General features: G+C 37.7%; 1 protein-coding gene across 2 annotated transcripts; it reads left to right on the top strand.

The window, feature by feature from the left end:
- The first annotated feature begins 43 nt into the window (after positions 1-43).
- On the top strand, positions 44-21994 carry TMEM167A (transmembrane protein 167A). Of its 2 annotated transcripts, none has more exons than XM_085214370.1 (6): positions 44-86; positions 7132-7202; positions 7974-8064; positions 12214-12323; positions 17846-17880; positions 20807-21994. In XM_085214370.1, the coding sequence occupies exons 2-6, from the start codon at positions 7168-7170 to the stop codon at positions 20875-20877; spliced, it is 342 nt and encodes a 113-aa protein (XP_085070496.1). In that variant the 5' UTR covers positions 44-86; positions 7132-7167; the 3' UTR covers positions 20878-21994. The 2 variants fall into 2 exon arrangements, with proteins under 2 accessions (XP_085070496.1, XP_085070495.1); XM_085214369.1 differs by lacking the exon at positions 44-86 and adding an exon at positions 997-2512.
- The last annotated feature ends 3448 nt before the right edge of the window (positions 21995-25442 follow it).

Here is a 25442-nt window from a genome sequence, read left to right as displayed (position 1 = left end):
CCCCTCCTCGCCTCGTCCCTGAAGGGCGCCGGCGCTTTTCGTCGCTTCCGCCGGAAGTGTGATGTGGCCGTGAGTGCGTCGCCATGGTAAGCGCGGGGCGGCGGGTGGGACGTGCTGGGCCCATGGAGTCTGTTCGGCCGTGAGCCCTTTCTGTCCGTTCCAAGTCCCTTTCTGAGGGGCTGACGCTCTCACTTCTTTGCATAGGGGCCCGAGCCCGTGAGTTCAGCCGCTTGAACGGACAGTGGGGCCTCTCTTAGTGCTCCTTAGACAGCAGGCCTGTAGCAGTACCGGGCCCGGCCTCCGCACCCCGCAGGACAGCACGGGGTTGTGCTGCGCCTGTGGCGCGTTGCAGCGGGGCAGCGCTTTTGCCTTCTCACCCTGCCCTGTCAGGTGCCGTTGGTGCACCTGAGGCATGTTTTGCAGTTGGAGCAGCAGGCCGGCTTCTGACATAGGCTCCTGTTGTTTTTCATGAGTAGCGTTGGATGCCCAGTAACATTGGGTGCCTGTGTCCATTTGCTTAGCGAGAAACTGTGGGTGACACACACGGACTTGACCTAGAAGCCTGTTAGTGCTGCCGTTCAGATTTTTTGTGGTGTGTCTGTTTTTGGTTTTGTTTTTTTTTTTTTTTTTTCCCCTCTTTATATGTTCTGAAAATATAAGCAAAGGATTAGGCTTTAAATCTTTATCAACTAAGATACCAAACTTTAAATGAGTGGCATGAGTACAAGATTTGAATGTTAAAAAGAAGAACGAAGAAATAGCTCAGAAAAGAAAGTCTTACTCTGTGTAGTGAAAGGTTTGTTCATAATTTTTATTTCAAACCAGAATTCATTTTAAGATTAGCATTTTCAGAATATTTTGGATTAGTTACTCATCAGCAATGGTGTATATACTGTGCAACTTTAACTGAATCTTTCAGTAATCCCCACATATTTATTAAAACATTAGTATCTCTTGAACTTTATGGCATGGTTCAAGAAAAATCTCTAGATTCTAGATCTTTTCACTAAAAGGAAAGTGTAGGAAGTGGTTTGCCTCAGCATTCCTTAGCAGATCTTTCAGACGAACCTGGGTTAAACATGTGCCAGGAAAGGTTGTGTAGCTGATCGTCTTGAGTGAGATCACATGGCATGCATAGGGGGCATCAGGCCCTGTCAGCATGGGTTCACAAAAGGCAGATCCTGCTTGACCGCTTGACCACCTTGATCGCCTATTATTATCCTTTTGATGGATGAGGAAAAGGCTGTTGATGTGGTCTGCCTAGATTTCAGCAAAGCCTTTGACACTATCTCCCACAGTATTTTCTTGGAGAAGCTGACAGCCCATGCCTTGGACAGGTATACTCTTTGCTGGGTAAAGAACTGGCTGGATGGTAGGAGCAGAGAGAGGTGATGAATGGAGTTAAATCCAGCTGTCTGCTGGTTACGAATGGTGTTCCCCAGGGGTCAGTACTGGATCCTGTCCTGTTTGGTATCTTTACTGATGATCTGGATGAGGGAATTGAGTGCACTCTCAGTAAATTTACAGATGACATCAAGCTGGGAGGAAGTGTTGATCTGCATGGGATATAGAGGTATCTGGACAGCCTGGATTGCTATGCCGAGGCCAATAGGATGTAGTTCAATAAGTGCTGGGTTCTGTACTTTGGTCACAACAACCCCAGGTAACACTACAGGTTTGAGGCTGAGTGGCTGTAAGAAATGGACCTGGGGATGTTGATTGTTACCTGGCTGAATGTGAGCCAGCAGTGTGCCCAGGTGGCCAAGAAGGTCAATGGTATCCTGGCTTGTATCAGAAATGGCATAGCCAGCAGGACCAGGGAAGTGAGGCTGCACCTTTGGGCTCCTCACTACAAGAAAGATATGGAGTTGCTGGAGCATATCCAGAGAAGGCTTCAAAGCTGATGAGGGTTCTGGAGCACAAGTCTTATGAGGAGCAACTGAGGGAATTGGGATTACTTAGTCTGGAGAAGATGGGGCTTAGGGGAGACTTTATCATTCTTTACAACTGTCTGAAAGGATGTTGTGGTGAGGTTCAGCCTCTTTCCCACATAACTAGCAATAGGACTAGAGGGTACAGCTTCAAGTTGTCTGAGGGGAAAAAATTCTTCTCCAAAAGAATGGTTAGGCACTGGAACAGACTGCCCAGGGAAGTGTCTAAGTCACCATCCCTGGTGGTGTTGTACTGGTAGTACTGTTGTACTAAGGGACATGGTTTAGTGGGAAATGTTGATGATGGATGGACAGTTGGACTGGATGATCTTGAGGTCTTTTCTAATTTTCTAACCTTGGTGATTCTGTGATTCTAAACCGTATCTCCAAGCAGTGGCCAAAAGGCTGTCATGATAAGAAGCAAGAAAATGTGGCGGGTGAGAATGAAGAGGCAAGTCATCACCTTTAATCAGTGTCTTTAAAAGGTAGATGTTACAGAGGTACATCACCACCTTGCTGTTACCACAGCACTTCAAAAGAGACTGCAGCAAAAAAACAGGAGAACCTGGATGATCAGTGAGGTACTACTTTACATTGGTCAGTTTAGTATTTATATGTAATATTAATACTTACATCTAGCACAAAGGTGATGGCATGCTTATGGATTCTTGTGAGCTTTCTTTCTCACTGTCTGTATTACTTTCAAGAGATCGGGCTGCATTTTAAAGGTAAAGTAAGCTAGAATTTCCTTAATGAGGTTGTTTTCATGAATTTATGGAGGTGAAAATAAATTTCCTCAGTCTTTTGGAATTTTAATTTCCTCAGTGATACAATAATTCCTGTGGTGTATCTAGGACTTTGGATTGTTTGTGATGCTGCTTCTGGTGCCATTGCTCTGCTGAGGTTTACCTTGTGGGATTAACAGTCATGAACTGTTGTTTATTATGTTTTATTTTGCATGCATAATTGACTGTGGGACAGGAAACAACTGTGTCTAAGTATCATCAAAGGGAAGAGAGTATAATTGCATGTCCAGTTTGTTCTCTTTCTCAAAAAGGAGAAAAAAAAAAAAGAGCTGCACCTGTGACAAACTGGTAGCTTTGTAAATAGAATAATTTTTGAAAGAGATAACGTCTACTGGAAATTGTGCTTTAAGTTCTATCTCACTGTCCCCCAAGCTTTCTAATCACATAGTTAGTTTGTAAGTCTAGATGTATGTTTTGTGAGAGGCCAGCTACTGCCAAACAGTATATATGGAAACTGACTTGTACCTCTCTTTTCCTTTATCCGAAAGCACAAATTTTTGTATTTGTCTCTGTTTCCTGCCTGTGAGTAGCACAGGTTTATCTTCAACTAACTTTGATAAGGGGATGGATGCTGCCTAATGAATTAAAACAATAATTGAGGGGAAGGAGTATAAAGAACAGCTTCTCAGTTTACGTAGAAGCAGAAGATCTGCTTTTCACTAATCACTTTGTCAGTTTGTCCTGTTGACTTTTGAAAAGCTGTATTTCAGAAAACTCAGCAGAAGTTCTGCTGTTGAAACTGGAAAATGTACCACACACATGGTGGGAAGAGGGTAGAAGCCTGAAGTAACCTCATATTAAAGATGATGAGCCTTTCACTTTCTGAATGGAGGTCTTCAGTTTCTTTTGTAGTGAAAATATGCAACTGCAGCCAAACAACATGAATATGTATGAAAACTTCATAGTAGTTATGTGTTTGTAATTGCAGTTCAGCGGTGAAGAAGGAATGCGTTGTAGTAAACTTTGTGAAGATGACTTCTTCCCCTTCCCACTCTGGTTATGACTGACCTCAATTTCCACATTGTTGCAGCAAATTTAATTTGGAACTTTCCATCAGAACAAACCTTTCTGTCACAACCTCTGTTGCTGTCTTAGGATGGCTTTTATAGAAGGAAGGAAAATTGCTCATAAAAGCTATTCTAAAAACATTACATAGTAAATATTGATCCAAGACAAGCTTTCTAATACAAACAGTATTGTATAAAAAAAAAATGCTTTCAGAAGTCTTTTGTGTCTGGAACTTAAAAGGAGGAACTAATCCTGATTCAAATTTTCTTACAGCTTTTTCTTTGTAATGAGGTAAAGAAAGACAAGATTTAAAAAGTTGTCCTAGTTCATCTTAGGCATATACATGTCTTTATATTATGAGTTTATTTGGAGCAATGACATGCAGCTTTTTGCATGTCTTTTTCATAATACCATCAAACATGAAATGTCTTAAATAAGAAGTGAATAGATTTTCTGGGAGTTTCAGCTACAGTAACAAAGTTCTCATGTGATAAAACCTTTGCTGCCCACCTAATGTGTTTTTTGTTAGTAGTCTGAGGTTTCTACTCTTCGGCAGAAGCTGTAGTGCAGAAAGATGCTATGACGTCCTTTGTGCCCATGCCACAACTGACTTCCATCCCTGTACTCACCATATGTTGACCTCATGCCAGCTCTTACATGTTCCTAAGTATAAGAATAAATGCAGCTGGCTGAGGATAAAGTAAGAATAATCTGTGCTCTGTACATTTTTTTCTGTCCAAGAAGTGAAAAGGGGGGAGAGGAAAGTAGAAATACTAGTGTAGCTAAGCAGGGACGAAGAAGTAAGCTCTTTGCTACTCCACTGTTGTTGCCTAGTATGTCAGATACCTTTAGTAAGTGTATGTGCTGCTGTGGGGTCAGAAATCTAATTGATGATCGCTTAAGCGGCCCATATAGATGCTTCTGTGTCAGTATGTAGGATGTGAAAATATGTTATTTTTCTTCTATCGTTGCGGAACAGAGGAAACCATTTATTCTGCCATTGTAAGATGCATGTTTAATATCTCTCTTATTCTGGTTTTGAAACTGTAGGATGTTTTGGATCTACTTTAACAAATTTTACCACAGACCTCAACAGTGAAGGAATGACAACAATTGAAAGAAACCATTTCCTTGTAGAGTGCCTAACACTTCTTACTCAATGTTTTTGGCAATGTGTCTATTTTTAAACAAATGGATGCGGTAAAACCATGAAAAATGTTGAGAAGGTTACTTTTTTTTTGTGCAGGCTATTTGAAACTAGTAGTGGGCTGATTATCCAAATCCTGATTTAAAAAAAAATAAATCACAAAGTAATTGTGGCAGTGTAAATTTTTTTAAAATCAACTTCAGCCTTTAGCACTGTGCACATCCACTGCAGTAGCTGTAGTGCTAATGCATAGAGCTTGGGGATCAATCCCAGTGAAGATTTTCGGTTTCAACTTTCTAACCAAGAAACTACTTGGCGCTTGTCTTAAAGATGTTAAAAATCCAAACCATGCTCCTGAACTGCACCAAACAAGGGGTGTAGTAGATGCAGTAGACCTGCCCAGCAGTGATGGACATAGAGACTTAGCAGAATTTTTGTGTTTCTTGACTAAGTATGTTTGTTCCTGAAAGAGACATAATTATTTTTCATGTTATAGAGAGACGATTCTACTGTTGAAGAACAATAAATCTAATGGTATACATAACAGTTCGAAAACATATATGACATTTTAGGTAAATTGTAGGATACGCTTTTGTTTAGCCTTTGGAACAACAAGTAGCTACTATCCCATATTTGAATGCTGCAACTTAGGCTTTTTGTAAGCATGCTCAGCAGTATAGTTCAGCTTTGGATTGCTCAGATTTTTTATGGAGGTGAGATGCATTCAGGCAAATAAGAGGCATATGTTTTTCTTCCTGTTCTGCAGTGGAGCATATACGTGGTTAATGTTTGATATGATAGAACTTTAGTAATCAGACACTTGTAGGAAAAAAAATTAGCTAGTCCTTGATGTTAAAACACTGTACGCAAAAAAGCAAAGCAGATTTTGGTATCTTCAGTTTTGAGAGCTTTGAGTTTCTTTTATGTCCATCTTCATATTCTTGTTGCAGCTTGTATTGCAAATCAACTTTTCCCCTGACCTTGTTTGAATGCTGGTTTTATTAGGGTGGGATATCATCCATGTTAAAATTACTCTTACCTCTCCCATTCATACAGACTTCTTATTGTTTCTTAAGACTCTTATAAATATGAGGCAAAGTAAGCCATACAGTGTGCAATTTCAGAAAGGAGAGTTTCTAGCTCGACGAATTGTGCAGCTTTCTTATCAAAAAGACAAAGACAGTACGAGTAAATTAACCATGCAGTTTCACTGATCAGCAAAAGTGGCCACAACTGATTGTGGGAGAGAGTCTTTTTCTTTTGTATGGATAATTTTTCTCCTTCTGTTCAAGTACTCTCTAGAAATCTCTTTGGTACAGATTTTTAAGGCATGAGTGGCGAAAGAGATAAAAGACAATATTTATTTCCACTAAAAGAGCTCTTCTGATTATTACCTACTCTAGGTATAGTTCCAGAAATTTCCATTATTTCCCTGTTACTCTGAAGAACTTACTTAATTTCAGCATCCAGGAATTGGGATGATAGAAATCATTCCTTATTAAATGGGGGGAAAGGATGGGAAAAACTCCAAGCTACAACCTTCTGAGAAAAATCAGAGGAAACAACATCTCGAGTTTTTATTGACACATCAAACATAAAAGCTGTGTTTGTTGAATAAATATATAGATGATGCATCATCCATGTATTAAAAAAATCCTAGTAAGAGAAGCTTAGTATTGTAATCTTCAGTTTGCTTTTTAAGATTTTAGGGAAAAAGCTGCATTTGCTAGCTGTTTTGCACCAAAAAGTCAGTGTTGAGAGACTATTGACTAGATATCAGGACAAATAGAGAACTCAAGTGAGCCTGCATTTTCAACATTGCCAATGCAAGGCATCATATAAACATGAATTTTAATTGTACTAAAGAAAAATAGTTGCATTAAAGTCAAGAGCTTATGTGGAGGAGAGTACTAACGAAACAATATCTAGATTCTAAAGTTCAACTGCGTTTTGTCTAAATACCTCTTGCTTAGTTATTCAGTGTAGTTTTGCCAGTAATAACATCAAATTTAACAGATTTGCAAGTTTTGTATTTTTCTTACAATTCTAATTAAGCATTTGCAGAAGAGACATGCTATTTTCTATTCATTTTTATAAGATTATGTTTAGCAGGAATAAAAAAACAAATTGTTTCAGAATAAGTTGGAAAACAGTTATGTGGATGTTTTAATTTTTAGCAATTGCTTTTACCTTCAGCTGGAGTGGTCTTGCATGTTTTATTTCCTATTATTTTTTCCAGTTTCATACTCCAAAAATTTGAACTTAAGCTGGGAAAATGAGAACGGCACTACTTAATGGAAACCTTACATAGTAAGCATTTGCAACTCTCTAAGGGCCTCTTCATTTAAATATTATTTAGATTGATGTCAGTTTTCTGTTGAATGGCAGTTGAATGGTACCTCTGAGTTAATACTATTTTAATGTAGGATTTCAATCTGATAAGCCTGGTTTAAGCACAGTTTAACTACAGTATGAGCTCTTGCTCACATTTTAATATGAGAGACAGCTAAATGACCAGATACTAATATCTGTTCCTTTGTTTCCAGAGACTATAATCATCCATCAGGGTTTTATTGTTGTAGATGGGAAAGACAACACAAGAAAACTTCAGGAGTATTCATACTTTATTTCTCCATATTATATGAAATTATTTTTACTGAGATATGGTATCATTGAGGTGTTTAAATTTGAGTTTTGGGAAGGATTTGAAAAGAGTCTTAGGGCATGTAGCTCTTAGCATTAAAATCCATGGTCTTAAAGATCTGAAGACCTGCTGTCAAACTTGCTCTTGCAAGTCCTGCTGAATACAATATCTTCTTAGTGCTTCAGGTAATGCATTTATACGCATAACTACCTGGAGAGAGCACATAGGAGAGGGAATTTAAAAAATAATTAAAAAAAAAAACCAAAAAGTAGTATACCTAAGCAACAAAGAATGTAATGGCTACTAAGGTGCTTCCAGCATATCAGAAATAGTCTAAGTGCAGGTATAGAAAGTCCAAGCATATGTAGCTAAAGCCACAACTGACATAACTAAAATCAATATATAATACCAGTGGTGATTCTTTTCTGCATTTGCAGTCTGAGCTTTGAGAAGATATCTTTGCACCAACATGGAGAGAATCTAAAAGACAGCATCAACTTTTCTGTGTTGAGGAATTTATCTATAGCAGTGAGTATCACAGAATCACAGAACGGCCAGGGTTGGCAGGGACCTCAAGGATCATGCATGTCCAACCCCCCTGCCACAGGCAGGGCCACCAACCTCCCCATTTAGTACCAGACCAGGCTGCCCAGGGCCCCATCCAACCTGGCCTTCAACACCTCCAGGGATGGGGCATCCACAACCTTTCTGGGCAGCCTGTTCCAGCACCTCACCACTCTCTCTGTAAAGAACTTCCTCCTGACATCCATCCTAACCCTAACCATCTACTTCAAACCATTTCCCCTTGTCCTGCAGTTATCAACCCTTTCAAAGACTTGATTCCCCTCCTGTTTGTAGGCTCCCTTTAGGTACTGAAAGGCTGCAATGAGGTCACCCCGCAGCCTTCTTCTCTCCAGGCTGGACAAGTCCAGCTCCCTCAGCCTGTCTTCATTGGGGAAGTGCTCCGTCTCCTGATCATCTTTGTGGCTCTCCTCTGGACCCCCTCCAACAGCTCCTTGTCTTTCTTGTACTGGGGGCTCCAGACCTGGACGCAGTACTCCAGATGGGCCTCACAAGGGCGGAGTAGAGGGGGACAATCACCTCCCTGTCCCTGCTGGCCACCCCTCTTCTGATGGAGCCCAGGATACCATTTGCTTTACGAGCTGCAAGAGCATGCTGCTGGCTCATGTTAAGCTTTTCATCCATCAAGACCCCCAGATCCTTCTCTGCAGGGCTGCTCTCAAGGACAAGTGGGATCTACATGAGCTCAACCAGCAGTGTTTGAAAAATGCTAACCTGGATTAACCAAGTGAATTTCAACCCACCTGTATTACAGCATTTTGCAAATTAATTTGATACGTTAACACTTTGTCTTTTAAAAGTATTCCAAGTATTGTACTGTTCTTATGGGTTTAATTACTGTTTCAAGCAGTTGGATGCAAATTGCCCTTTTCTGTAAGTTCAGTTGAAGTGTAAGAATTACTTTGAATGTAAAGTGTGAAGCTATCCAATTCAGAAATAAATTATCATTTTCAGTTTACAAATGCTGACAAATTTTGAAATATGCCTCTTTCCTTTTAAGTGACCTGTAAATATTTGTCTAATTCAGAGCGTGTTTCCGTAGGAAGGTACACATAGTTATAATGATGTCCTATGCTGCATATCTGGGGAAGCACATGAGCAGTCCAACAAAGAACAATTATGTACTGCCGCTATTGATTGATTAATAACACATTTCATGAGTATACATTTACATTCCCTGCCTGGTATGGAGCAAATGGGACAGTGTGCCCTTCTGCCATGTTGTGCATCTGAGTGCCCAATAGCACCATGCTGCTGGGAGCAGCTGCAGTGGGAAGCCTGCAGGAATTCATGGGAACCGGGCGCTGGAAGCACTGCACCATGCAATGCAGAGGGCATCTGTCCCAGAGGACCGGTCGAATTCATCGCTGATAGAGAGTATCACATGGTTAGGAGGCAGCCGCTCCTGGATCAGCCCTGCAGGAGCTGGTAGAATGCCTAATGTGGGCAATTGAAGACTTCCTAGTCTCTGAATCTGACAAGTGCTTGTGACTAGTCAAAAGGCAGGGGTATGCTGACAGAAGTAAGCAGCGTTTTCTCCAATATACATAATCTTTCCATTACTTTAAGTGCTGTGGATAAGTGATTCAGCTAGCTAAGCTAAAATACTAAAGCACACGTGATGATTTAGCTAATGCCTTGGCTAGGGAGAAGACGAGGTAGATGCACCTTGAGGACAACAAGGCTGTCCTTAGATACTGGCTCGCTGCTTGGCTTGTACAGTATCCCCTCTGTGCTCTCTCTTGTTTTAGAAACCTTCCTACTTGTCAGCTACTGCATTGTCATGTATTGTTTGCATTCTTCCACTGCCTGCCGTACCTCTCTGCATCCTAGTAATCATCACGTTTACCTTTTTTTTTTTTTTTTTTTAAATGGTCCTCCAGGCTGTTATCATAGAACATGAGAACTGAGGGCACTAAGTTGGGAGTTTATTCCTGTACAAAGGCAGCTGATGCAAGATATATCCTGCTTAAGACAGAAGTAAATGGGAGAATTGCACGCCCTTTTATGAACCAGCTAACCTTGCCATGCTGAAATTGGTCCTCCAGGCTGTGGAGATGGAGTTGTTCAGCTGTTCCTTGACTTCTGTATGCGGCTTTCCAATCAAGAGTTGCCTGCTGCATGCTGTTAGCTGAAACATTCTCTTTGCTTTGTGTATCTAGCCCTGTCTAGTGCATGTATTCAGACTGGCAGCTCTGTGCTCCAGAGTTGTCTCATGTGATTCACAGACTTCTCCATAGCTAAAGATGCATATGATTAATTTGTGTATGTAATTAATTATATTTCAAATCTCAGTATCAGAAGAGCAATAGATGTTCTCTCTAACATGTGGTTAGTACAGGAGTACAGTGGTGAGCTGAAATCCTATGATTTTAATTTTGCTTAATTATGTAGAGAAATGCGATTCTCAGAGCTTCAAAGCATTAGAAAGTTGTGATGTATTAAGAAAGTGCACATCAATCAACAGAGCTGTGCTTCAGGCTGTGGAAATGGGACCTTTCTTCTCTTAACAAAATCCCACTCAGTTCTCTGCCTGAAGAAGGAGATTGCAATGTAATAACCCTTTATAAGTGCTAAGTATTTACACTTAATTAAATACTACTACTCAGCATTCTGAGTTAAGCAGTAGGGAAAGAAAAAAAAAAGGTATTTGACATAAATTTGTTCGTAACACAAAATTCCAGAATGAAGAATGTATTCCATTTGCTTTTCCATTTATTTATTTATTTGTGGTTCTGAATAAATAGAACCTGAAAATGACAGTGGAGCAAAGCAAAAATAAGGCACTTCACACTAAACAGTTGTCTGTTGTTCTACCTGGTGTATTAAGTTGACAAAAATGCTTTTTGAGGTATGTTATCTTCGAAATAATTTTTTTTGTTTAGTGCAGGTTCCTACATCTGGATTGTTTTAATATTGCAAGGAGAATCTCAGTCTCAGATTTGAGACTAGTTATTAGAAGCTATAAATTACAAGGACAAGTTGCCAAATATTTCTTCCAACATTTCCAGGGAACATACTGCAAAATAATAATAATGTTGCTAGTGTATTCTTTATTGGAATGGTGATGTAGTGTTTGCTGGAAATGAACATCAGCAAGCTTTCTTTCGTATTTTGTACTTAATTTGGAGATGCAGAAGTCCTTACGTGAGCACCTGTTTTCCCTCTGTATGTGTCACTCAGTGATGGTTACTAATAATGTGATGACTAAAAAACGTTTTGACCTTGCAAGGCTCAAGCACACTTTGATTTAAAAAAAATAAATACTGATGAGGTTAATTTACTCTATTTTACTGATATTTAAACTTTAGTAAATGACCAGATATTGTAGTAGTTTCTCAAGAATGGCTTTTTACTACTCACAGGCAGATTGATTTCACTATCAGACAACAGATCCTTAGTCCTTTAAGTCAGTTCCTTTGTTTATCCAACACTTTCCTTATGATTAGAACATCTCTAAATGTGATTATAGCAAGGTATTTTAAAATGTAAAATGAAAAAGTGATTTCAAAGTAAAATTAATCAATGTCTTTTTGTAGTTTGAATGGCTCTAGTTATATATATTTCTACAAATACATTAAATTTTGGATGCCGTTTTCATGTAGAAGTTTGTTAACAATTGCCTTTCATATTTATTATTTTACTCTGTCTTGGCTGCTACTGGTTTAGTTAATTACACTTCACATCCACCGTCACCACCACCATCACAGTACTCTATTGATGCAAACTACAGTTACACTTATTGTTGGCCAGGTGGGAATGTCTGTTTTCTGTAAATCTTAGCCTGCTGCTAATAGGTTTCAAGAAATTGGTTTGGAACAAGTGCCTGGGAGCAAATCTGTAAGATTACCCTTTTGCCTGTTCTTTACCTTTTTTTGAGAGGAACTGGGAGGGGAAAACTCCACTCCTTCACCATTGTGCACAGAATGATAGCTATTAGAAGTGGGTTTTTTGTTCACTGACAACATAGATTTTGATTGTTTTCTTTTTTCAATGACTGTTGTATGGGGGATCGTTTGTTTTCTCCAGTTTACAAATTGAGATAAGTTTTCTACTGTGAAGGTGTAATTTTTCTTTTCTGATTTTCTTCCTTAGTCTGCCATCTTCAACTTCCAGAGTCTTCTGACTGTAATCTTGCTGCTCATATGTACCTGTGCCTATATCAGATCCTTGGCTCCCAGCTTACTGGACAAGAATAAAACTGGGTATGTAGTCTAACATTTTAAAAATTCACAAACTGTTCAGTTTTCACTACAGTGCTTTGTTCTTACTACCTTGTAATGGTAGTTGATAATACAAATACTATTTTGCAAAATGTTTTTCTTCTTTAAAGATAAAAAACTTTAGGTTGTCTTCAATAAAGATCTTCATTGTATAAGTTCTTACTGTAGAATATTGAAATTAATTGAAATTTTGCATTATGAATTTATTGACTTAGAAAGCCAGCTAATATTCCTTTTTTAGTTATGTTTTAGACTTGCAACATTTTCCTCGGATGACATAGGAACAAGAGACAGAAAGAAAACATTTTCCTACTTTCAGTTGTTGCTGTTGTACAGATTTATTTATTTTTGATTCTTATGGGTAGAGAATTAAGTCTTAACAGCAGAAGCTGTCCTGCTATGTTTTTTTTCCCCCTTGTGTTGTTGTAATTGTATTTCTCACTTATATTCTTGAAGCACATTTTTCTGGATGGCCACCCTCTTTCTGTTTAGTGTTCCCAGTTCTCCTGGAATGTACTTGATGTGCTGCTGTGAAATAGCTCTGTGCCCTGTGCAGTAGCATGATTTTTGTGTTTGGTAGGAAATGAGGAGAGACAAATCTGTGCCTCTCTTATGCTTTTAAAGCACATTCATGTTTTGGCTTAGCAGTTTGCTTTGTACTACAAAGAATATCATGGAGTGTTGGATGCAATGAGCAGTATGCAGAGCTGTGATTTAAATGCTGTGTTTTTGAAGTAATGATTGGGCAATTTTGAGCTAGAATGTTGACTGAGGCTGCCTTAATACTTCAGTCTTGCTGTCACTGAGGATTATTACAAAGGAGATAATGCTTGTAAAAATGGGAGGTAATTCTAGCTGGGTAGGGAAAAAATACAAGATTTTAGTCTTTGGATGTTTGACTTCCACTTCTTCCATTAGGCTCTTTGCTATTAAAAAGTTATGGTTTTTTTTCTGTATCTTTGGACACTTCTTCTGCATTTAGTTTTCATAAAAAGTGTCAAGTTTGTAATAGAACCATACTATCAATAAATATCTTCCTTTTTGTCTTTTGAAAAATCTTCATTGTGATTAACTTCTGGAATTGCCATTTGATCACACAAGTTTTCTTTTAGTAATGTGAACTACCTAGAGTGCAATGGCTTTTTTTTTCGGTTGGGCGTTCTGGCATGAGAATGTTTGTGTCTTTTCTAATGAGATCACACGGTTACCACTGACATGAGAAATTTCTTTCAATAATAGTAAAGATGGAAATAAAGGATGACTACATAAAGGACTGTTCTTTTGTTGTTGTGGGGTTAGTTGGTTTTTGTTTTTTTTTTTTTTTAATCATGGAAGATAACACAGTAGTCAATGAGGTATACATAGTAAGAAGTAAGAATATTTATTTTACTGATTAAGATTTTAGTGCTCTTCTTGGGATGGATTATTTTCTGTAATCTGGAGATGCTTTGTTTATTCTTGAGGTATATCTGTCTCAAGTACAGTAGAAGCCTCTTCATAAAGTGTTTTCAAAGGGTGCTGACTGTGAAGGAGTTAAGCGTTTGATCTGTAAGCTTGTATTTATATAGATGTTGGACATACAATTTTATTATATATATTTATATACATATGTAGTCTGCTTTGTACAGAAGAATAAAATATTGGCCTGGAAGCAATGAAATTTGTATCTTGAATGGTAGATGTTTACATGGAGCTCATGTGCTGTTAAACCTCTGTCCCTCTTCACTAACATATTCCATGCTCAAATGGAAATGTCTAGACATAGTGGGTAAAACAAATTCTACTGATACTTCATTTTACCACAGAGATGATCTTACCTCATTATTCCTGCTCCAAATTAGTAGCATAAAAAAGTAGCAATAAAATATTAATGCAACAGAGAGGAAAAATGTTAGTAGTTACTAGCTATATTTCTGACTGAGTGATAAACTTACTGAAGATGGAAATCTGTTGTGATAATAATTAAAGATAGTAAGTAAAGAAGCGTGTTTCTGTTGGTTGCAGTGATGTCGCCCTTTCTCATAACATTGTATTTCATCTGAATGATTTCTGCCAAAATGTGTATTTTTCTACCAAGTCAAACAATTTTAAACCTTCATATTCCCTGAAGTATCATGAGTGTTTCCATGTGCTTTGTCAGGAGCAATAACTTTTAAGATTGGGAAAGCAAGTGGAGATTTACTGTTTCATACTAAGTGGAAAAGAATGTGTACCACAACATAATTCTCTCTATTAACCAGAAAGATGTGTTAGCTTATGAGCAGTGGAGTTTGCCTTTGACTTGCCATAAGCGTTGCATTGAGTATATCTCATATTCCTTCCTGCAGTTGCAGAGGGATTGTCCTGGCAAACACATGGCAGGAGCATTTTACAGGATTCTCAGTTTAGCAGCCAAACACTGAAGCCCCCTAAATCTTTCCTGTCTTGCTTGCTTCCATTTCTTTGAATTTTTGTTTGGTGATGTTTTTCTTTAGATAGCCAACATCACCTACAGTGAAATCAAGCAACATGCAACAACTCATGCATATATTTGATGTTTCTTCTAGAAAATTACAGGCTTGCCAGCCAGACTGACACCTGCATTAAAACAAGGATGAGGATGAACATAAAGGCAAGAATTAGGAACAATGCAATTACTTTGAATAATTGCTTAAGGAGGAATTTTTTTGGAGCAGATTCATTCAGGGAATCATAATTTCTGTAATAATCAAGGCTGTGACTTAAGGTACTTGTTGTGGACCTGAGGTGAGCAGTAAAGTATGACTATAGGAGAGCAGTGGCTTTTCTGCCACAGTGAGCTCACCAGTATATCCAGAGCTTTCCTATGAGAGTGGTGAGGTGCTGGAACAGGCTGCCCAGAGAGGCTGTGGATGCCCCATCCCTAGAGGTGTTCAAGGCCAGATTGGATGGGGCCCTGAGCAGCCTGGTCTAGTACTAAATGTGGAGGTTGGTGGCCCTGCTTATGGCAGGGGGGTTGGAGATTCATGATCCTTGAGGTCCCTTCCAAGCCTGGCCATTCTGTGATTCTGTGGTTATGATTATGGATATTTTGAAGCTTCACATCTCAATTTGCTAGTGCTCAGCAGTAAAGTATGTGAACAAACTCGTCTATTGAGCTGTTCTGATAGGAGCACAAGCATCTCAAAAGGATGCTGTTTTTACATGTTAGAAGGCTTGTCAGACCTCATGTCAGTGGTAAATTTAAACTCATGAAGTGTTAACTGCACTAAGGGCATTTGATGAAACCTTTATTCTGCTTTCTCCCACCCCCACTAGAAGGGAAAATTCTTATCTCCACCAGCAAAGAATTTTTGTAAAGCTAGGAACAATGCACAATACTTTATGTAAAAGTTTGAACTTTACTTTGTTTCTCATGGTCAAAACACCCTGAGAAGGTAAAGAAAATCTGCTGAGACTGTTACAAACTACAGATTTGTAGACTGCCTGAAAGCAGTCTTTTTCCCAGGTAAAATTTTGTAAGTGTGCATAAGAATAGAACAGTAATGTTTTGTTTCATCAAGTTCCTGGGCATGCTTGTGAGAGATGGGAACTTGTGGTATTTGACTGTGGAAGATTTTGCAAAATGGTTTTACTGCATGCAGTCTGCAAGTCTGTTTACAGATAACAGTTTTAATAGTTTTGAGTGCCATCCACATGGGACTCTGTGACTGTATATCTTGCTCTGTAAGAATTTACACATGAATGTTTTTTTACTTCTAAAACTGTATAGGTATCTTCAGGTTATTTTTCTGAATGACCTCTTAACCTAAAAAGGTGTGATGGTCTACATGCAGAAATTTTCACTTCTGTTTGTGGAATTAAACAAAAGCTTTGACTATAGGTAATTACTTACGGCTTGAAGAAGAAAAAATGTAAAAGTCAAAAAAAAAAATCAACTTTTTTTTTTTTTTAAAAAAAAAAGCAAATGTATTTAATGTTGTTAGTAAGAAACTGGTCAACAAGAATTGCAGTGGTCAAAAAGCATTTCACTTTCCTTTCGAAATTATCAGTCATTTTCAGCCTCTTGCAACTCTTGCTTCTGACTTAGCGAACACCAAACAGAAAGGAAAGGCTGCTGAATGGATAGAACATTCTAGAACATAGAAATGGATAGAACAAACAAATTGAACAAAGATAATAAAAGAGCTCTAGATAGAAATATGAAGTAACAGCAATTCTCTTTAAAAAAAAAAAAAAAAAAAGTGAGATATGCTGACTGTGCAGTATGCGTGAACAAGTGGTCCAAACCTACCTGTCTGCATTTACGCATGGAAAAAATTACCAAAAGCCCAGGAACAGCAGATAACCAGACCAGGGCAGGGACAGGTTCAAAGCATTGTGGGGAAGCACCTGGAGAAATGCCATCACAGCAGGTAGTAGATGAAGACACACAAATAATCTAGACCAAAGTTTTTGTTAATAAACATGTCATGGGAAGGAAGAGAAAAACCTCAAGGGTTTTTTTAGTTCATAAATATGTGTGTAGTCAATGTAGTCAAATCCAGATGTTTTTACTGTATTGCAGCCAGTTATACTACAAAGCAAACCTAAAACCTAAAGTTTTCAACAAAGTTCTGACTGATATTTAAATGACTGAGAGTTAACTGCCTTTCTAATTCTAGATGCTTTAGTATTTCTATTCCTCTTCCACAAATTTTAAAGCATACCCAACTGTTTTCTTGTTTCTCTTGAGCAATCAGTATGAAGTCACTTTAATTATGTGGAGAAATTACAAAGATGTGGCCTACTTGGACTTTGTTTTTTATACAGAGTATAGTTGAAGAGTATAGTTATACAGAGTATAGTTGAAACCTGTTTCCTTCCTTTTATTAATTCCACTTGTGATCATTAATACTCTCAGTGGGAAAGATTAGAGAGACTTTACCTCAGTAAACCTGTGTAAAACACTAAAAACAGACCTGAATAATTGTTTTGTAGTCTATTTCAATGCAATATTTTGTAATACCAGATTATACCTGCAAGTATGCTCTGATGGAAAGCACATTTTCATATATATTGCTAAGAGAAATATAAGAGAGATGGTACGGCATTACATTTAAAATGCTATGATGCATAATCTCTTACAACTGCAGAAAAAAATTTTAAAAAATCCACGTATGTTGACACAGGCCTTTTGGCATTTTGTATTTTGTGTTTCTAGTTCTGTTTTGGGTTTTTGTTTTTCAGTGAGGTTTTTTTTAACAAGATTTTCTGTCAGGGCTGCTTTAGTGTAGAATGTGGTATTATGTAAATTAAATTTGAAGTACAGTCTGTAAACGCACCTTTTCTTGCATGTAAAAGCCTTGCTAGGCTTAGAACATTGCTGTTTGTTTAGTTCATAGCTTGGACCTCATGCAGGTATCTGGTGTTTCCTGAAGTTGAGAAGTTAAAAATCTGTTTATTTGAACTGCAATAGTTTGGAAGGACAAAGATCAATTAACTGAGATTTTTCTTAAATGACTTTATGAACTCCAGGGCCTAATGAATTTTTTTTGTCTTTGCAGACTATTGGGAATATTCTGGAAGTGCGCCAGGATTGGTAACTTTTTTTCTTTGAAATATCTTTTATAAAATACTTTTCCTCTTGTGTGTTACTTGTTAGCATAGTGTTTCCAGGCAGCAATGGAAACCACACTTAACGCGTTATCTTTAAAAACATAAGCTTTACCTCCATTAAATACCATGGAGATTGGCTGTGGAAGCTATGACTATCTTACTTAGCACAGTGGATCCCTGAATTTTTCTAATGCTAATTCACATCTAAATTGTTAAGTTTCAAAAACCTTTTGCATGTTTTACTGCATGAAATCACTCAAAACAGACTTACTATAACTTAAAGAGAAATCACTCATTCCTGAAAAACTAGCGCCTGTTTGAAAACCTAATGCAGTGCTGACAAAAACCAGCTATTTACCTTAGAATAATAAAACAATATGGAATTCATAATGTGTTAAGATTCTGCTTAATCACAGATGTTTTTTTCTCTTTTTGTTATTTTCTCTGTAGTTCCAAATTATTCAAAGCTGTTGGTGTCTAGTGGAATTTATGGGAGGGCTGATCAGCTGTATCTGATTTTAGGCATTCTCCCAACATTTATGGTTGTATAGTTTTTTTATCGTAATTCTGAACTTATTTTTGAATTGGAAAGGGAATATGCAACAGAATTCCAGATTAAATCTTGAATATATGTCAATGCTCTGAAAAAATAAAAATCCACTCATTGAAAACTGTCCTGCAAATTGCATTGTTAATGCAGAGCAAAAGTGTTGGGCATGTAATTTTAGGTGTTGCTGCATGTCATTGAACCTAGGGGAAAACGTATGGTTCCTTTTTCTTCATTCTCAGCCTTTTAACGGGACATGACATGCGTTTTTCAGCATGTCAAAATGCACTGATGCAAAAAACATTCTTTTGTGAAGACCTGCCATTAGAATGATTGCAGGTATTCTCCTGTTTAGTTAACAGCCATAGCTGAACCAGTTTTAATATTGTAGTTGAAAGATACTGGCAATTTGGCAGCTGTTAGAAATGGATTCTGGGCTGCACTAGCAAAAATAAATCTAAATTTCAGCTGTATTAGGGTTTGTTCAAGGTTGAAGAGCACACTTCACTTTACCATCTTCTTTCTATTTAATTAAGCACAAGCATATTTTTTTCTGTTAGCTGTGCACAGCAAATAATTTAAAAAGCCATTTAAAGGAATATGCAAGAGCTTGAGTATGCAAGTCAACTTCATGAAGTTAAGAACCTCTGTTGATCTGGTACAGACTTCCACTGTCATAATGTAGCATCTTAATAAAGTTCTACATTTTCTGCATGCAAGACAGTGCATGCATTCTTGTGCCCAATACTGAGCTGCGTTCTTTTCTCTCCTTCATGTAAAACCAGTTTCTTTTCAGTTTACATCTGGAATGATCTAGTCTGACTTTCTTTCAAACTGGGAAATGAGGTAGTATTTTAACATTCCTCCTCTGTGTTTCCTTACATAACACTGTCATGCCCTCGGTAATGGGAAATGGCTTTTGAAGGGGATTGCCACCATTTTATTTGGGTTAGTCACTAAAAGAGAAATGGAGAAAAGCATAGGCTTTTAAAAATGAAAATATCCACTGGCTCCTTTTACATATAAGTTGCCCAGAATGTTTAAGCAAGCTTTGCAGAATGCGCATAGGATTTTAATAATCAGCAAGTGGTTACATATTTACAAAGTTGTGCAAAATTATGTTTAATCCTGCCACATAGTGTTTTCTTTTTCAAGAAATTTAGGAGCAGGAAAGTATAACCCTTACGAAAATAGTAATACTCTAAACTGTAAGAGTTGAACTTCCTCAACTTTATTTTAAACAGATGTGAAACAGCAGACATTAATTCATTCATTTATTTGAAACTTAATTGTATATATGCTGGATCTTTACAACATCTTGTAATGGGATGTGTCACTACAAGTATCTTATTTTTATTTCTTATGGAAATACTGCTGTCTTTGAGGGTCCTGCTAGTGAAGGAGCCTCTTTTCCTGAGGATTATATCTTAATACTGGACTTGCTCTTTTCCATTATTGTTTCTCCGAAAACAGTATCTTAGAAAACATTGTTTATAGTAAGATAGTAAGATAAAAGACTATGCAGTATGAAGAAATAGAACTTTGTTTAAGCAAACAGCTACAACTCCATCTTTATGTTTCTGAATGCACTGAATCTGGAATTTTCTCATGTTAGAGCCATGGCATTGTTAACACTTCTTACAGTTTTATAGGCTGGAAGAGGCATCCAGTGGAGGAGGCCCTCTCTGTTCTCCAGAGGAAAGTCAGTGAATTCCTACAGAATGTGGTTAAGCAGAAGGGCAAAAACGATTTCCTCTCTGTATGGAGGAAGTGTCCGTATAAATCATTAGCAGTCTAGTGAATATCTTCCTATGACAGTGTTACAGTTCTCTAAGATTTTTTTTTTATACAACTTGTTTGCTGAGCAAGAGATACTTTAACATTTCATTCTGAGTAAAAATAGGTGAAAATAGATCTTGATTGTCTTTGCTACTGAACATAAATCTTTTAAAGGAGTACAGTTAACTTTTGTCCATTGTCTGCCATAGAAAGCTACAACAGTAATTTGAAAGTGTCAGAAATAGAGGTCTCAGTGCAACTTGTTAATCTGTTGATCACTTTTCTTTCTATGAAAGAGGGTTTATAGGAACATAGAGGTCCTTGCACTGAACATTGCTTAAGGAAGACAACTCCAATTCTCTCTATATACAGCAGCATGTACTGTCCTGCATCTTAGCTTTCCCACTCCTGTTCATATTCTTCTCTGGTACGCAGCTGTGGCTATAACAGCATTTCTCCAACCAAAAGTTTTGAATGTTATTTTGCACATGCAATCTGATAATTGTAATGTTAGGCTAGGAGCAAGCCCAGATCTATGTAGTTATGCCTGAGTTGTATTTTTTTTTAATCCCTCTGCCCCCAGGTGAACGAAAGAGCCCCTACGTAGCTGTGTGCTGTGTGGTGATGGCCTTCAGCATTCTGTTTGTACAGTAGCAACTGGAGGTTGTCCCTTAGACCCTGCTACCAAACAGCAAAGCATGGAAGAAATTACAGCAGGAAAAAATTGAGAAGCATCATCAGTTCTCCTCCCACATGCTGGATAGCCAGTCTCTTGGTGATCATAATGTAACTAACTCCAGAATGATATGTAGATAATAATGTCACATCAGTACTGAAACTCCTGATGTAACTTAAAAAGATGTCTGTTGTGTTTTTGAGTTCCACAAGAATATATTTTGTACCATGCAATTGAAAAAGTTTTTAATGTTTTTGTTTGATAGACCTGTTTAATTAAATTTAACAACTATACATCTGGCAATAGAACCACTCTTGTAAGAATGAAGAACATTATAGAATATGTTTACTGAGTATTTTCAGTTCTTAATGTCTGAACAATTCCTGTGATGTTGTGATAGGTATGATCACTTGTTTAAAATGGATCTCTTAAATGTCTAAGTCACATTCAGCTTCCATTTTCTAATCTTGTAGTTTCTTAATCTATCAATATTTCTGTTGTTAAGATAAAATATAAATAAGGATGGGGATCATAATTGTAGTGAAGTCTGACTATCTGCTGAGGATACACAAATGTAGGATTTGAAAACCAGAATTATTCTCTGTGTGTGTGTGTGTGTGTGTGTGTGTGTATCTTTACAGATCAAGCTCACAGGTGAATCATTCCCTAATATTTTTTTCTTTTCAAAAAGATTCTAGTGGCTCTACTACTGTTCCTAAGGCATTTAATACAAGGCTGTTAAGTCAGCTGAGGGAATAGTTAGCTTCTCAGTAGTCCAGAGATAGGAAAGTTGTATGTCCCCATGTTCTAAAGGTTTTTTTTAAAAAAAAGGAAAAAAAAAAAAATTTACACTATTAGTAAAAATGAAATAAACCTCATTATTATTTGCCATTAGTTTTTATTCTAGTTTTTCAAACTTCTAGAAATTTAGTAACTTATTTCAATAGTGCCTAACTAGTGTATTTATACCAGCCAGCTATATGACTTCATATTGACTGCATTTGAGAGAGTTATTTGTCAGCAGTATTTTGGGTTGTTCTGAAAAGGTATGTGATCAGAATGAGCTTAGCTGGCAATAAAACGATCTAAATGATATGTACCTCTTGTCATTTTTATTGAAACTCTTCTTTGGTAGATCCAAATCACCCTGTACTTAGAAAGGAAGTAGTTGTTAGTGATAAGCTTTGTATTATCCCATGTATATCTGCATATCTAAATCATCATTACACATACTTAGTTGTCCAAACTGTTTTCTAATCAGCAGACAGGAAAAATAGCTTTTTCCAATTTAGGTGCAGTAAAAAGCATTGACTGTAAAACCTGCAGGCTCAGACGGTACAGAGCTGCATGATGTTGACATCCATGGTGTGCACATGTACAAACCTTAAAACAGATAGGAAGTCTGAGGAATAGCCAAGTCCATTTCTTTAAATATGGGTACTGCTCCAAATGTAGCATCAGAGCATCTAGGGAACTCATTTCTGTGTATCAAAGGTGCCATTCCTAGACTGGGGGCGAGAGATGCTCATAAGGAGACTTGAGTTTTGACTCATATTATGTACGTGTTCAAAATAATGTGTAGGATCACTTAGAAACTTGTATAATTAGTGAGCGTATTCTAGTTTTAAATATCTATTGGACTTTATGATAAATAATGGTGTTTGTAGATTACACGTCCCATGCATCTGTCTAAAACTGTCCTAGTTGTCACATTAATTCTTGATAACACCTGTGTTTACCTGTGATTAGAAATACCACTGAAGCAACCCTGGTAATTTTTTTAAGCCTTGAGAATCCAAAAAGCATTGACAGACCACTATATTGCTAGAGCTATTCTTGTTCATAGCAGTTTTTTTCGTTGAAAAAGTTCAAATAGGCAGGCCTCTTCATGTTTGTCACTTTTAGTTCAGTCCTTAGAATTATTTATTTACAGCAGTTTTTCATTTTGTCTTAAATACAGATAGCTAATGGATAAATCTTTGAATATTCTTTTCACTATTCCTTTTATGACGTTTACAGGATATTTTGGGCTTATTAACTGCATACTTTCTTAGCAATACTACTTTGGCAACAAAGAAAAGGACAGATTTCTCAGCAGCTGCTAGCAATGCCTGAGTTCAAAAGTAGCTTGTATGCAAGCTTTAGAAAAGATCGTAAGCAGAGATAAGTGTTGTCTATGATGGGGCTATTCAAAGTGTGCTTCCAGTAAAAGCATTTGAAAACAGGATCTTTAAACTCTGACAAATGTCAGTTGTTTTGAAATGACTGCTTCAGGCAGGTGTTCACCTCAGGAAGACTTCTTTGTACTTCAAAGTTTTGGATTTAGAGAGATTGATGCCTCTTCTGTCTTACTGTTTAAGATAGGAAGAAAATGATGTTTTTCCCATATTAGAATCTTTAAGCTATTTCATGTTCTCTGCTCTTCTTCTCTTGCAAATTGCTGACACTTGAGGAAGGTTTAACTGTTAGGAGAAGGAAGAAGAAAGCATAACATTGTGAGCACACCTGATAAAATTTTACAAGTTTCCCTTGAACACTGAGCCTGGACTATATCATTTTTAAAGAACAGTAAGTAAGTTCCAATGGATCTCTGTCACTATAGGTGTCAAGGAAAATTGTTTTCCTGAACTTTGCTCTGATTCCTAAACCAAGTGGAGAAGGAAGTACTTATTACCATATTATGCAGGTGCTAAAGCTTTAGGCGAATAGGCAACTGTAGTATACCTTAAGTTGAAACAGCTGACAATGGCTATCAAGGTAATTGAGAAGAAAGTAGCAGAAATTCCTGGCTGACATACAGAAGTTTACAACCCTATCAAGTCTGGGGAGATCTTATCCTCTTTAGAGTTGCTGGAACTTAGAGAGGAAATAGTTATTTAAATGTGATTTAAGCTTGTAGTTGTGCCTACTACTGTAGAAAAGTTCTCATTGTTTTGCTTACACATGGATCAGCTAGCGAGCTTCTCTACCTCTCCTTGTTGCACACATGTTGTGAAAGGTGAGGGTAGTGTAAGCTTTTTACATGCAGTTTAGGGGAATGTCCCATCTGTTTTCCTGGAGTAATTAGCAAAGTAAAGATAAACAGTTTCCAAGTTGGAGTATTCTTCTTGAGAATTGGGTAGTGAAATTGTAGGTGGGGAAAAGGATGAGAATGGCTGCAGCAGAAGGTGCATGCACATTCTGGAGAAGTAGGTAGGTCTCAAACTGAGTAAGATTACTAGAGATAGATTGCTTTCAGAAACCAGTAAGTTGTGCATTCATAAGGGTAAGATGCTGCATATTTTTCTTCCAGTGGCTGAAATTATTAAAGTATGATTGTGCTGCCCCTGCATTTAACCCTACCAAGCAGAATACAGGAATGTAAAAGGGCACTTCCCATAGGAGAACAAGCATTTGGTGGTCAACATGATGCAACTTGAATAATACCAACTGTTCTTCCTTCAAAGCGTGGGTTCTATACCTGGTCTTTGTCATATGACAGAGGCTCTTAGAACCACGATTGTTATTGATTGAATGTCATATCAATATACCTGAGCCATCCTGTGTTTGTACAGAATTGCAGGCAAGAATAGGAATCCATCTGCAAACTTCTGTTCTCAGGCACTTCTGTACTGAGCTGCCTACTGCCACGGATGTATTGCTCTTGCTTCGCTTAAGGTATACAGAGCTAAAATTTACTAGAACAGCACAGATTTGCAATCTTTGAACAAAATGCAGCAATCTATTTGCTGCACTCATCCAAATTTACTGCTTAATTATGCAAGTAGTAATTTATACAGTAATATCTGAAACGTGATGTAGTGTTCTTTGAATGGGTAGATAATTTTTTATCCTTGCATGTACTTGCTTTGGATTAATGGCATTCTAACTTCCATCCACGTCTTCACTCTAAGTGACCTCAAATTCAAAGCAGGGATTTAGAAAGTATTAATCGAACGGTAGTAATTGCCATGATGGGAAGTGAGTAAAGCAAGCATAAAAGATGGGATCCCTGTAAGGATCTGATGTTCTGGAGAGACTGATAAGCAAATGGGCAGGCATAGGTAGTTTAGGAGTAAAGAAAAAGTGAAGTCCAAGGAATGACTCAAGCATTTTTTTGTGCTTGGAACAAGGTTGTTGTTCTGTAAATACCCTTTCTATCATGTTAACCGCAACCAGTGAGCCTTAGAAATATGTCACCGGAAGGTGAAGTTGCTGTGCTGTAGAAGGATACAATTACTCTGTTAGTGCTCTGAAGCTTTTATTCATTCCCTTTGTTCACCTACGGAAACAATTCGAGTTGCCTGTAAAGACAATGTATCACAGATAGAACACCCTGTGGTCTTCTCTACCGCACTGGTGACCAACCTTCTGGGTTCCCTGCACTGCCCTGAGTGAAGAGGAGTTGTCTTGGTCCGCTCCAAAATTAATACCTCCTGTTTATTTCCATGGAAACTACAACAGATACAATGAACTCAATAATACTGTCAGATAGAAAAGTTTCTCAGATCCAAAGTATTGTTTTTCAACATAGTCATCACCATTAGTGTGCATTTTTGTCTGT

Source organism: Meleagris gallopavo, chromosome Z, assembly GCF_905368555.1.
Source record: "Meleagris gallopavo chromosome Z, MGAL_WU_HG_1.1, whole genome shotgun sequence".
NCBI classification, from domain to species: domain Eukaryota; kingdom Metazoa; phylum Chordata; class Aves; order Galliformes; family Phasianidae; genus Meleagris; species Meleagris gallopavo.
This window is presented reverse-complemented; position numbering and strand designations above follow the sequence as displayed.

Excerpts from the sequence above, each read along its gene's own strand:
- TMEM167A (XM_085214370.1), top strand. The coding sequence starts at position 7,168 with ATGAGAACGGCACTACTTAATGGAAACCTTACATA. Across the intron at positions 8,065-12,213 it reads TGAGGAATTTATCTATAGCA|TCTGCCATCTTCAACTTCCA; the intron begins GTGAGTATCACA and ends TTTCTTCCTTAG. Across the intron at positions 12,324-17,845 it reads CTGGACAAGAATAAAACTGG|ACTATTGGGAATATTCTGGA; the intron begins GTATGTAGTCTA and ends TTGTCTTTGCAG.